The 14,773-nt window shown below is 43.9% G+C and overlaps 1 protein-coding gene across 2 annotated transcripts in view; it reads right to left on the bottom strand.

Moving 5' to 3' along the window:
- Positions 1-1,201: 1,201 nt before the first annotated feature.
- The window catches only part of SMPDL3B (sphingomyelin phosphodiesterase acid like 3B), a 55,839-nt gene continuing 42,267 nt past the window's right edge, over positions 1,202-14,773 (bottom strand). For both annotated transcript variants that reach the window (XM_030217562.1, XM_030217563.1), the window contains one exon: positions 1,202-2,897. In XM_030217562.1, the coding sequence (XP_030073422.1) occupies positions 2,535-2,897 (363 nt within the window). In that variant the 3' untranslated portion in view covers positions 1,202-2,534. The remainder of the gene's footprint in view (positions 2,898-14,773) is intronic.

A 14,773-nucleotide genomic window follows, 5' to 3' on the forward strand; every position in this document is an offset into this window, starting at 1 on the left:
GTTCTTTTTGAAAAGGTTTAAAAACTTATCTTTTTCTTTTTAGATTCCTGATTTACAGCAATAATTTTTAATAAGAGTTGATAATTCTTTAATTATATGGATTATTGAATAGTTGTATATTCTATCCAAATGGGATATTTCTTTAATTTTGTGATCAACAATGCACTTTGAGGTTAAAAGTGGAATAGAAATCTTAGTATAGAATGATAAGATACTAACCCAGGTTTATTTTTTTTTATTTAGCTCACACCTTTTTCAGTAGCAACTCAAGGCAAGTTACATTTAGGTACATTAGATAGCAACCTGTCCCCTGAAGGCTCACCATCTAGGTTTGTACTTGGGCAAGTCACTTAACCCTCCGTTGCCTCAAGATCACAGGAGACAGCAGAATTTGAACTAGGCTTTCCTGATTATCAGTCCAGTGCTCTAGTCACTCCATGACAGTGTGGGTGAGAGATGGGATTGGGGGGGGGGGGTAATTTAGGAAAAGGACATTTCTGGGAAATTGGAGTGGCGAGAGAAGAAAAAAAGCGAAAATGCAAGGATAGAGGGCAGAGATGTAAAAGAATTAAAAAAAGGGAGAATAAATATAGTAAATGATGGCAGATAAAGATCACCATAACAGAGAAATAAACAAAATGATAGCCATATGAAAATACAAATAAGAACATACACTGAGACGAATTCAGACCAGATAGAGAATGTTAATTTCAGTTTAATGTTTTTTGTGATTTATGAATGTTTTAAATGATCATATATTTTATGCATTTTTTAAAGACAAAATTGCTGGTGTTTTTGAGACTGTGCTGGGCTAAAATGATCATATCTGATGGGTGTCAGCCCATCTTTACACGTCTGTTATAGTGCTATAGGCTACAGCAGATCGGTGACCTGACCTTACTGTAATTCAGGGGAAGGCAAAGAGAAGCACTGCAGTAGAACCCAGAGATATGTGAACTGAAGTTTTACTTGTAAAATGTAAAACAATTAAATATTTTATTAAATATATATGCAACATGGCAAATCCTGCCATACTGGTTTTGATAATGGAGGAGTAGCCTAGTGGTTAGTGCAGCGGACTTTGATCCTGGGGAACTGGGTTCAATTCCCACTGCAGCTCCTTGTTGTGACTATGGGCAAGTCACTTAACACTCCATTGCCCCAGGTATAAAATAAGTACCTGTATATATGTAAACCGCTTTGAATGTAGTTGCAAAATACCACAGAAAGGCGGTATATCAAGCCTCATTTCTCTTCCCTTTATCATTTTGTCAAGAGAGATTATGGACCTCTTGCAAGAAGGTGCAATTATTTCTCTGAGCCTGTCTTCTCTTATCCAGCTTTTAAATTGACAGGAGTGCATGATTTGAAGGATACTATCAAAACAGGGAAGCTAGGGCGTCCTGTCCCAGTAGAGAGGCAAGGTGACTTTAAAGGAAGAGCAGACAAAGAGTAAAGATTGCAAATTATCCCTGGCAACTGCTAAGTAGGTTGTAGAAACAAACAAAAACATACTATATAAATGCTAAAGCCCCCCCCCCCAAAAAAAAAAAAAAAGTTGGGAGAGTTATATAGAATCTATGTTAGTTTTTTAATGGTATCATCTCTACCTAACTACTTAGCCCTTGTTTTGCATTTTGACAGGTAAACATATTCTTTTATCTGTCCCAAATGCTGTAACTCTCAGTGAGAGAGAAAGTACTATAACATCAGTTTTAAATCTTTTTTACCAATAGTGTTTACCATGGATATTGACATAATGCATGACCAATCAAAATGCTTGATTTTTCCACAAATTGTTTTTAATACCCTTTGGGGAAGACAGAAAAGCACTTAAGCATTGGTTAAACCCAGAGGCACAATAATTTGCCTGCTGGTGAGCTGATAAAACTGTTGTCTGGGGAGAGGGGGGAGGAACATGGTCTTAGGATGTAACCTGTTGAAAATGATCTTGATATGATAAAGATTCATTCATTTTCAATAGGTTTGACGTTGAAAAGTACTGTGTTTATGCATGGTATTTTGCACCAGATTTAACACGTAGGCCCTTGTACACAATGATGGGAGAAGGGACCCCCCCCCCCCCCTCCCCAAAAGAAAAAAATTATCTGAGTGGTCAGTCTATTACCCTCTGCTAGATCCCTATCTGCCTCTTACTTCAGAATCAGCCCCATCCCCTCCTCCAGCACAGGTGTCTTACCTCCATGGAAGCCTATGCAAGAGGTGGGGTTCTGCAGGGCCTATTTGCACATGAAGGCTCAATTGTCCTGTGATGGATTTCCATCCAGAAATTGTTGCTGCTGTTGTCAGTTGGCCGCACTACACAAGAAAGTGATGGAGCAGTAGATCCAGATTTTAAAATAGGAATAGCTGTCATGTTCCAGCATCTCTAAGGATCTGGCACCGAAGGAACGTACCTGTGCCTATATCTGGTCCTGCTTATCCTCACATGTTTAGAAGTGTTGCTAGTTTCATGGGACATTTGCTTTGTGTTTTTAGTTTGCAGGAGGTGTAAAGAGAGAAGATAGCATAGGCTATAGAAAGGTAAAGAAGCAGGTCAACAGGAAGATTAAGAGAGGCAGCTGCACAGTGAGACTGGTGGAGGAGCTTTCTTGTATGATACAAGACTCGTATTTTGTAAAATCAACTTCCCTGATGGCACAAACATGGTCAGCTCTGCAGTTCATATCACAGTCCACCAGATCGTAGCGGACAGAGTTGTACTCATAGTACTTTTGCAGGTAGCACTTATCGGTAGCTATTTTGTCCAGAACCGTCTGCATGGATTTGGTGGAGCCATCAGGGACCTTAAAAGCTTCTGTCAGCCGATATTCCTTCTCCCATCTTGGGGCTGCCAAGTTAGAATAGGTTAGATTCAAATAGTAGGTGACCATATCCTAAAGCAGAAAAAAAAAGAATTGATTGTTTTATTGAAATCATGGACTAAATTAATGGACAGACCAGGTAAATGTCGTCCTAGTGTGGTGCTCACCATCCTTAGATCGAAATTCAAGGAACTCAGTCTCCTTCACACACAGACTATTGTATTCACACCATTGTGCTACCACATATTATTACATTCAGAGCATGGGCACACATGCCTACCACTTAGATCAGGGGTTCTCAAGCTAGCCCTCAGGCACAACTGGCCAGTCAAGTTTTCAGGATATCAACAATGAATATGCATGAGAGATATTTACATGGAATGGAGGTAGCGCATGCAAATTTATCTACTGCATATTCTTTGTTTTTAGAACTTTTTATTTAAACTTCTAACAAATAACACCATACTGGGGTTCTTTTCACAAACATCTAAGCAGAGCAATACAGAGGCAAAAACCTTTCTTGTTTTTTTTGCATTTCCAAGTGCCCCTGTCCTCTAGTCCCATTACATCACCCTCACACCTCTGTACCTGCCTGTCTTTCAAATCTGTTTCTCAAATGCAATTCTGTCATGCTGTCAGGAAGCTGCTAAGTAGGTTGTAGAAACAAAAACATACTTTATAAATGCATGTAAAGACCCTCTTTTTGCTTCCATTATTCAAATTGGACCTACCCCTTCTTAATCCTTTCTAGCTTACTTTGGCGCATTGCTGCAAGTTAAGTCATTAAATATAAGGTGTCCATCTTGTGTAATACCTGATTCAAGCTTAGAGTTTCTTTAGGTTTCTAACATTCAGCAATTGCCAACCAGGCTGCCATCCAGCAGTTTCTGACTTTTTAGTTTCTAGTTCAGTTTTTTGCCTTCATATCTCTTATCAGTGGCCCTTGTTTCATATTTGTTGAGGGTCTGTCTGTTTGCACATGCGACCAAAATGCAGTATTCTGCTAGCATGTAGTTTTTGTGTAGAGATTTTGTAGCAGTCCATTTGTTCTGTTTTCTCACCAGGTGGTATATTGGTGTTTTAGGGCCCAGTATAATATTTCCAGTGCTGCCTTTTTTCATGGATAAGGTTATTGCTGGGAGTTAATGCTGTTATGGTATGGTAAGGTTCTGAATGTGTTTTTGCATAAGTTTGTGCGCAGTGTTTTGCAGGGGAGGGATTGTGTGTTGGCATTACTGAGGTGACATCTAGAGCTGCCTTTAATAAGTAGGATTTTTGCTATTCAAGTCATGGATATTGGTGCTGCTTTATTATAGCAGGTTTTCTATATAGGTCTGGCATGTGTTTTTTTTATAAGGTTTGGTTACTGGAGCTGTAAAGGGATCTCCTCCCCCTACTCCCAGTCCCCACTACCTTGGGAAAAACGATTCTATAGGGGCCCATTTTTTTTCCACCGGTGGTCATTTGGTCCTAGTTCCACCACTGCTGAGACTAATAGATTTTTATTCTGTATTCATTCTGGAATATAATACCATCTATACAATATTTCATACCTTTAAAAAGTTATAGGCTAAGGACCTCTTCAATAACTTGGTAGAAATATTTCATTCTTGAATCTCACTGTTCTTCCAAGATCAACTGGCCACTCAGCCATAAATTTTAAATTTCTCCGAGGACAAGCAATAATTCTCACATGTGGAACGCAATGCGTGTTGCCTGATCCAGAGCTTGAAAAAGCTTTACAGGACTTTAAGAGCGTGTGCTGCAATTCCACCACGCATGTGTGAGTACCTTCCTGCCTGCTGCAAGAACGCGGGACCGAAGTTCTCTTTTTTCCGCAGCGAGGACAGGACATCATTTATACTGTTCCTCACAGCTCGGTTCAGGATTTCTTTGTGCCTTCCCAGTTCTTTTATCGTTTAATTTGCCCTGTTCTTTTTCAGGGTTCCTTTTTTTCCCTTATGGTTTAGGTTATTTTTCCCTCTTTTAAGTTTCCTTTGTTTTATTTATTTATTTATTTATTTATTGTAGCATGATATTACATTTGTACCCCGCGCTTTCCCACACATGGCAGGCTCAATGCGCATAGTAACAAGTAAAAAAGAAAAATTGTAGAAAACATAATAATAATGTGGTTAATGAATAAGTAAGAAGTAATAGGAGGGATTAAGTGTAGAAGGGAATGAATGTAGGGAGTTTTTGTTTTACCATGCTCAGTAGGCCACACTTAGGCCTAAGCTCCGGTCGGGTTCTCTTTATCTTTTTTCTAGTGCTTGCCCTTATTTTTCAGCACTATTGAGTCCTTTGATTTGTTTTTCCTTCCATGTCATTGAAGGTTCCCAGTGACTTCAAACACTGTATCCGGTGCAATAGGACCATCTCTGGCAAAGACACCCATTCTTGGTATCTTCAGTGTTTGGGCCTGAGCATATCCATTCTAGCTGTGTTCTTTGTCTTCGTATGAAGAAAAGAACTCAGCTGGCCAGAAAGGCTCAACAAGAAAAACTTTTTGGAGCCAGGTCTGAAGCCTCGACATCGGGATTGGCATCGGTGTCGAGAGTTGTATCGGCATCTGGTGCATTGGTCTGCATGGCTGCAAGGCACTTAGACACTAGGAGTGACCTGCATCAAGTAGTTCTCCACCTGCCTCGACACCGGCCATTATGCAGCCCCCCCCCCCCCCCCCACAGGACCTGTCAGAATCGGACCCAACCCCGAGGTGATGTGAGGATTCAACATCATCCTTGTCGGCATCGAGGAACATCAGTGACCAGCATTGGGGAAAGCCCAAAGCATTGGCATTGATTGCCCTCAGTGCATGGTACCAGGAGCTCCAGGATGCCAAGGGATTGCCTGATACCCAAGAAGTTTCATCGCCGGGAGAACTGTGCCCCCTCCATATAAGAGGTACTGATTCGTGGGTCTCCATGCAGCCAGGGCTAGGCACACACATTGACCCTGACAGTTCAGCAGCCTGTCTCTACACCGACGCCCCAGCCTTTCCTGATGTTGGCCCTCAGTGAGCTCCTCCGGGCCTTGTTCCCTGAGCTTTTGGTGGGGCTGTTACAACAGAGTGCATCGGCACCTGGGGTGCTTGCATCTGCCATGCCTCTTGCTGCTGCTGCAGCATGGCTGTCAGCTTGTGGTGAGGTCTCTGACACCAGTACTGCCTGTATCAGCACTCTCTCAATGTCGGTGGAGGAAGCTCTGCTGGAGTTGAGGCAGGAGCCAACACCTCAACACCCCTCTTGAGGATATAGTTCCTACTTGCCAAGGCTGGCTAGATCTCAGCTCTCCCATGAGGAGTTCTGGCTGACACTGATGAGGAGCACTTATGAGGTCAAATGAGGATCCACAGTACATTTGGAGGAGAAGTCCTATGGCATCCCATCTGATCCCTTCCCTCCACAGGGAAGGAGAAAGTCTCCACCTGAGAGCCTTTCTTTCCCATCTTTTGTTAAGGAAATGGTGGCTGCTATTCCCAAGTGAAGAACTAGGAATCCACCCCCGTGTTCTCCCTAAGAAGATTGATACCATGTACCAGATACAGTCTTTCCCTGGATTTCATAGGCCTCAGTTACCTCATCTTTCCCTGGTGGTATAATCTGCAGTCAAAAGGACCAGGAGTTCTTGGGACTATGCTTTGGCACCCCCTGGCAGGAAAGCTAGAACCCTGAATTCTTTTCAGTGGATGATGTATCATGCCTCTATGCTCATCTCCCATATACAATTATACCAGCTCTACATGAGCCAGTACTTGTGGTCCTTGGAGCACAGTATATCTGATTTGGCAGACTCTTTCCCACTGGAACAGGCCAAATCACTTTGCCAGTTGGACAAGCAGCAGAAGGCATGTCACAAGTTCTTGGCCAGGGGCACCAACGACAATTTTGATGTGGCATCCAGGATCTCTGCTCAAAGTATAGCGATGCACAGACTCTCATTGTTGAATGTCTCTGATTTAAACCTGGCGGTCCAGCAGAGGTTGGCAGATGCCACATGCCAGGGGGATAGTCTTTTGAGGGATAAGGTGGAGGAGGTCGCTGACCTCATCAAGAAGCACACTGATATCATTGATACTTTCTTCCGCTGGACACTTTCTGCAACTACCTCCTCATCCAGGTGGTTTTTGGGCAAGTCAAAGACTTAGGTATGCTCCTTTCCAGCCTCAGCAGTCTCAACCCCAGTGTGCTCTTTCTTGTCGACAGCATGTGCATAAGGCCCAGACAGCTCCCCTGTCCAAGCAAGGGGTGAGTTTTTAACTGGCTCCAGCAGAGCATAGCCACAGTAAAAGTCACTGTCCCAGATGACTTGACAGTCAGGGGGAGGCTGAAAGTTTTTCAAGAAAGGTGGTCCCTTGTAACCTCCAACTGGTGGGTTCTTCAAATAGTTCATCTCGATTACGCCCTACATTGGTGATGGAGACCACCAGATTGCCTACTGAGAGCAAATCACTTCAGCTCTCAGCACAACTCTCTGCCCTTCTGAAGGCCCTTGAGGTCGAGCATGGCCCACCAGGGGAAGAAAGGAAGGAATTCTGTTCCAGATACTTCCTTGTGGAAAAGAAGACGGGGGGATGTGATCCATCCTAGATCTAAAGCCCTGAACAAATTCATGGTCAGAGAAAAGTTCAGAATGGTTTCTCTGGGCACCCTTCTTCCCATGCTCTCTGGACTTAAAGGATGCTTATACTCACATCCCAATACTTCCTGTGACATGGAAGTATCTTCGATTTCAGCTGGGAACACATCACCTCCACTACTACATATTGCCTTTTGGCCTTGTGTCAGCTCCCAGGGTCTTCACCAAGTGACTGTGTTGCTACGCAGACTGGGAGTCCATTTGTCCCCCTATCTGGATGATTGGCTGGTAAAGAGCATGTCAGTGGATGGTGCTCAGGAGTCCATGTGGAGAACTATCCGGGTGTTGGAGCTACTAGGGTTTGTTTTAAACTACCCTAAGTCCCATCTACTCCCTGTCCAGCAATTAGAGTTCATTGAAGCCCTGCTAGATACACAAGCAAGCATGAGCTTTTCTCCCTGTGCCAGGGCAGACACTCTTGTTGCCCTTGCCACTCAAGTTTGAACCAGTCAGCAGGTCACAGCTTGGCAGATGTTGAGGTTGTTAGGCATCCATGGCACATCTTCATATGAGAACTGCCCAGTGGACCCTAGCTTCACAATGGTGTCTGGCCATGGAGAACTTGAAAGATGTCATCTGAGTGCCAGCACAGCTGGTTCAGTCTCTGCTTTGGTGGACTATTCGATCCAGTTTGACTTGGGGACTCTCATTCCAAATTCCTCAGCCTGGAAGTTGCTGACAACAGATGCATCCCATCTGGGCTGGGGAGCTTGTTTAGATAGGCCTTGGTCAGCCCAGGAGACAGGTCTTCACATCAACCTTCTGGAGCTCTGGGTGATCTGGAATGCTCTAAGGGCTCTCAGAGATTGGCTGATCAACCAAATTGTACTCATTCAAATGGACAATCAGGTTGCAATGTACTACACCAACAAGCAGAGGGGCACTGAATCATGCCCTCTGTGTCAGGAGACTGTAGGGATGTGGCATTGGACAGTATGGCATGGAATGCTCCTCAAAGCTACTTACCTGGCAGGCAAATCCAACAGCCTGGCCGACATACTGAGCAGGGTCATACAACCGCACAAGTGGTCACTCAACATGGGCATTGCTTGCAAGATGATCTGAGAATGGGCACTCCCTCAGTGGATCTCTGTGTCACTCGGTCCAATCACAAAGTCCATCAGTTCTGTTCCAGGCTCCAAACCCATGACAGACTAGCATCAGATGTCTTCCTCTTTCATTGGGGGACAGGTCTTCTGTATGCATATCCTCCCAAATTTCTCATGGGGTAGACTTTGCTGAAACTCAAGCAAGACCGCGGGACCATGATTCTGATCGCACCATATTGGCCCTGGCAGATCTGGTGTTCCCTCTTCTTCTGGAGTTATCCTCTGAAGAACCGTGGAGATTGGAGTGTTTCCTGACCCTCATCACACAGAACAAGGGATCACTTCTATATCCCAGCCTCCAGTCTCTGGTCCTCACAGCCTGTATTAGGTTGAGAGCCCCTGACTTGGACATACTGTCATACTTCTATAAACCATCACTCACTTATACAAACTGTACATATACGTGTTTTTACATCATCACATCCTTCATCATTTAATTTATGCAAGCCACCTTCATAATGGGTGAGTGTAGTGGTGTATAGAATCATGATGGGTTTCCATCAACCTTCCACTGTTTCATGCACACAAATAATCATAATACCATCACATTCAAACCCAACCTACCCCCTGTCCCCCAGAAAACTGACCAAATTCAGATTTATCACAAAACTGGAAAGCATCTTACATTTCATTGCCAGGCAGCTTTGTTCATCTACTGTAAATTGTAAACACTAAACGTTCCAGTACAAGAGAAATACTGGGGCCCTGGCCCTGAGTGAATTGCAAGGAATGAAGAAGTTGTGGACACTTGGAGCTTTCTCATACCAGCTGCTTGACACAAGAAAGCTAGATGTGGTAAAGGGGAAAAAAACACAAGAAAATCTTTGCTATTGGAAGTGTCAGTACCAAATGATTATTCTCTATTAATGTATGGAGAGACAGAAGATCATCAAATACCGAGAGATACAATTAGACCTAGAAAATGTGGCCAAAAGATAAATAGTACCATTTCTTGTAGGTGATACTAACATAATTAAAAAGAACTTCCAAGTGCACCTCAAATATGTTGTCTGTGTATATTATGTATCAAGTCTAGAAGGAAGTACAAGTAAATTTGATTGATTATCATATCCTACCTACTTTAGCATAAGAGTAATGTTAATTTCTGTCATGGTACATGCCAATGAAATGTAAGATTGCATTCAAGTACCTCAGAGGTTCTCAACCTAGTCTTTGGGACACATCCAGCCAATCTAGTTTTGAAGCTGGCCACAATGAATATGCATGCATAAGATAGATTTGCAAACAATGACGATTGTTTCATGCATATCAATTGTGGATATCCTAAACATTGTGACTGGGTGTATCCCAAGAACTGGATTGTTAACCACTGATGATATACACCAGCCATCATGCACATTGCCAAAGCCATCGATCACCATCACAGACATATCAGTTAATATTTCTGCCACATGTCAGCATTTGAGAATTAGGTCCAAAACAAGGAGTAGTGTGACCAGCAAGGCACGTCAAATGACACCAGGAAGACGGAACAATAGTAATAACAACTTTATTAATAATGCCCGACACGGCACCCTGTTTCGGCAAAGTGCCTGACTCAGGGCCTAAAGTAAAACAAAATAAAACAATAACATACAATTAAATAAGTAAATAAAAGGCAATGGTGTAAAAAAAAAAGTATACCATTCGATCAATGTGCAGGCAGTGTGTGATGCCCAAGTAGTCATAACCAATACGGTGCCAAGGTTCCCAGGTATCACACCACTCCATCTTTTATCAGTCTGCTGTGTTCAGACTGCGTGAGGAGAGACAATATTGGGATAGGTGCCTGCTCAGTGAGTAATGTCCTATCCTATGAGTGGGCTTCAGGAAGATTTTCAGGCAAGAGGCAGGCCAACCCATAGTCTTTCAAGTTGTATGGGCATACCTTCAACACAGTGCCCTAAAGCTGGTAGCCATGTTTGGATTTCTTTATCAGGGCAGGAATACGCAGGCAAAGTACGTCCTGTCAGATGTGTAACTCGGTGATTCTCAATTTAGACATTTGGTAAGTCAGTTGCTGGCTGAAAAAATAGTGGGAACAGGCCAGAGCCATTGCCACCCACAGAAGTCTGGCTCTAGGCTGCAGCCAGTTTTTCTCTACTTGAAACCATTTGGTACACAACATAGCCTTGCAAGACCCACTGGTTCTACCTGCAGAGAAAAGTTGATCGATGAGGAGGAAGCAGCATGTGGGAAGTACTGCTCACTGACTCCTGCCTACTGGAGAGGCAGGATGGGATGATGATTTTGGCAAGGAGGGGGGTTATCTAATGATGCAAAGGAATGAGGTAGGAGCTAATGTAATAGTGGTCATATATTTGTATGGATTTAAGAATTTGTTAATGTTGTAGTGGGAGATCCAGCATGCTTGTTTGCCTAGGGCCCACCAAATCATCAGTCTTGCTCTGCAAGGCCTGTGCCCTGACCAGATTGCTCTGACTCATGATCTATGGCTCTCTAGGATGGAGCCTAAAGGCTCATGTTTGGACCTCTGTCAAACAAATAGTCGCACACAGTATTCTGACCTCCATCTGTTCACAAGTAGCCAATATGACTATTCTAAGGCTAGATGGAAGAGGCTCCTATTTAGACTGGCTTTGTCCACACCAGCATCATGCTGTGAACTTCTAAAGGCACATATTTAGTCAACCTTCACCCAGCCTGCACATGCCAGTCTATGAACAGGCCCTTGAATGCCTTCAACCCAGAATGAATCCCAGGAATAGAGTTCTTGGGTAGAGTTGCAACCAACCCCAAGGAATAATTAGCACTATGAATTCCCAAGTTGCAGAAGATGGCAGCTGATATTTGTTGTTCTAATTATCACACCAGCAGAAACGAGGTACAATTTAGATGTACAAGGCCTCTTGCTTTATAATGGAGTGCATACTTTGATGGGTTTAAATGTTCTTCAGATGTTTGGAGTGGGCATGGGGTGTCTCAAAGTACAAGAATTTAAAGGTTGACATAAGTAGTGCAGGATGCACAATTGTATCAACCCTGAACTGAAAGAGGAAAGAATTGCAATTGGTAGCTGGTTCCCTCTTGACTAATCCAGGAGTACTTTACATGTGAATGTCAGATATGTCTTTAATAACACCGTCTTGTCGGACTTACTTATGGCTGTGATCCTTAACAAACCACTAATGCATCCTCTCCATTGTGTCACTGGATACCATGTCATAGCTCTGTTGTCTCTTTCAAGCATTACCTGTATTCACAGGTCATTACAAACATTCAGTGAAAGAGGGTGACCTGAAATTGAAACCATTGGAATTAGCAGCCAGTCCCTACAGGATCAAAGTGTGGGGGCTTTGAAGATGCAACAGCTTGGACCAGCTGGTTGCACAGCTGCCAGTGCTAGATGTGGCCAGGGTTACAGGGAGAGGAGCTATAGCATTCTTATTCCTCACATGGGTATATGTTGGATGAGGGGGAGAAAACAGCCAAAAGCAGGTCTGTTTGTTGGCTTTTGGACTTAGCAGTCATTATTATTAGTAGTAGCAGTAGTATATATCTTTTACTAGTAAAAGAGGCCCGTTTCCTACAGAAAGGAAACGGGCACTAGCAAGGTTCCAGGGCCCCCTCCCTCCCTCCTCCGAGTTCCAGCCCCCCTCCCCTCCGAGTTCCACGCCCCCCCCCCCACCTGCCTCCCTCCCTCTCCTCTGAGTTCCAGGCACCCCTCCCCCTTCCTCCTCCCCTCCCCCTCCTCATCCCCCCTCATCTCAGGACCCCCTCTCCCTCCCCCCCCTCATCTCAGGACCCCCCCCCCCCGTTTCGTCCCGTGCCCTCCGAGTTCCATGCACCCACTGTCGTCCGATTATGAGTTAATTCAGACTGTCAGAGTGGTGTACAATAAAGACACTCATGGGCTCTGGGATAATAGGTAAAGCCCATATCTTGACACACTCCAGATTATGATGACTGACAGCTTGCTGTTGACCCTTCCACCTTTATGGCTGGAGAGGAAAGTCAGGCCTGGTGATAGTATCATAAAGCACTTCAGATTATCATCAATAAAACTGTGGTCTGGGGGCTCCTTGTATGTTAATTATCTAGTTTAATCTGTGGAGGGGGCATTCAGCCATGACACAATACATGTTTGTTTACCTTTGTCTTGCAGAACACTCAGATTCAGCCTGAAATGGGAAACCTTGTGGCCAGAACTCCACCAGTTGTGACCAGCAAGCACCCAAGCGTGAAGAACAACTCTTTAAGGCAAGTATTGTTTTCTCAACCAGCCACGTGGTGAATGGCATCCTGTCATTTATGATTCTCAGGTCCTCCATAAGATTGTTCATTTTTGAGGGTGGGGGTAGGGGGAGGGGGTGGATAGCATTAGGTATGTTATGCTTATATACTGGTTTCCTCTGCCAAACCGTTTGACCTGAAATACTTCACAGTACTATTAAGATGGCAATAATAATCATGCATAACACTATAGCACAGTGAACTGTTCACAAGCCATTGAACCTGTAATAATGTGGGCAAGGAGAGGGAGATGCTTTTCTTTTTTTGGGGTGGGGGCTGTCCTCAACACCTCTTTACTGAGGGCTCTCTTGAGCCTCAAGATTGACCCCTAATGGTCTTCTGAAACTCTCCACAGGAGTGCCAGCTGTGGTGGTGGAGGGTATTTACGAGATTGAGGACATTTGAGACTGAACAGCCAAACGAATAGTAGTATTCTGATTGCTCACTACAGCCTTGAGTCAAGTCCTGCAACATTGTGATAGCATGGCGGTCCATGGTTTGTTGCATATGCTGCATGGCATGTCATTGTCATTGCAGCTCTGTCTCCCATTGAAGTCCCAAAGGCAGAAGCTCTCCCCTAGTATCTGAGCATTCAGACTGGCCAAGGTCCGTTAGGCAGCTCTGGTGCTTGCCTGTTTGTGGTTTATCATGAGGCTCCTTCCTGGAGATGCTGCATTTCCTCCTCCCCACTCCCCCTACTTTTCTCAAACTCCCCTCCTTTCCCTTGGCACTCGGCATTTCTGCTGTTTCCAGTATTTCTCTGGTCCCTTTTTTTTCTGTCCCTTTTAACAGCTATCCTTACCACCACTTACACCATTCATCTACCTCCCTAGCCTTGCTCTTTCCACTCTCTATTCTCTCACCTTCCATACACTGCTACTCTTCTCTGTTAACTCAAAACCATGATGGACAAACAGTAAACTGTGGGGCAAAACAGCAGACTTTCCCAGCAAGCACTCAGGAAAAAGGAACAAACTACAGGGGGGAAATGGGAAACTGGATCACACTGAGAACAAGATACTGAAAACAAATATCAGTACTTGAAATGTCTCAAGCATAGCAGGTAGTTATTGCCAGACAGAAAGAGAGAGGATAAGTACCCATCACCTGACTAACAGCACTACCGCTGAGCAGCTGTAGCTTTCATAAACTGGCATGGGAAAAACACAGTGCACACACTGACAGTGTATTTGCAAATAATGCAGCCGGTGTTAAAGTACAAAAAACCCAAGGGAGTGGCACAGTTTAGGGGTGAAATACTTTTGTGTACAAAAGAGGAGTAGAACTTGGGGGCGATTGTATGTGATGATCTAAAGGTGACCAAAAAAGTAGAAAAGGTGACAGCAAAAGCCAGAAGGATACTTGGGTGCATAGGGAGAGGAATGGCAAGCAGGGAAAAGGAGGTGATGCACCTTTGTAAATCTCTGGTGAGACCTCATTTGGAGTACTATGTACAATTCTGGAAATTGCACCTTCAAAAAGATATAAACAGGATGGAGTTGGTTCAGAGGGCAGCTACTAAAATGGTCAGTAGTCTTCATCATAAAGTGTATGGGGACAGTCTTAAAGATCTCATTATGTATACTTTGGAAGAAAGGCAAGTGAGGAGAGATATGAGAGAGAAATTTAAATACCTCTGTGGCATAAATGCACAGGAGGTGAGTCTTTTCCAGTTGAAAGGAAGCTCTGGAATGAGGGGGCAGTGGATGAAAATGAGAGGGGACAGACACAGGAGTAACTTAGAGAAATACTTCTTCATGGATAGTGATGAATGCATGGAACTCCCAATGGAGGTGGTCGAGATGAAGATTATCTGATTTCAAGAATGCTTGGGAAAGGCCAGTAGATGGCATGGAAGGGTAGACTGGATAGACCACATGGCCTTTATCAGCCTTCATATTTCTTTGTTTCTGTTTCTACAAGAACATATTATCATTGTTGTGC

The sequence above is a fragment of the Microcaecilia unicolor genome, chromosome 11 (genome assembly GCF_901765095.1).
Source record: "Microcaecilia unicolor chromosome 11, aMicUni1.1, whole genome shotgun sequence".
NCBI classification, from domain to species: Eukaryota; Metazoa; Chordata; class Amphibia; order Gymnophiona; family Siphonopidae; genus Microcaecilia; species Microcaecilia unicolor.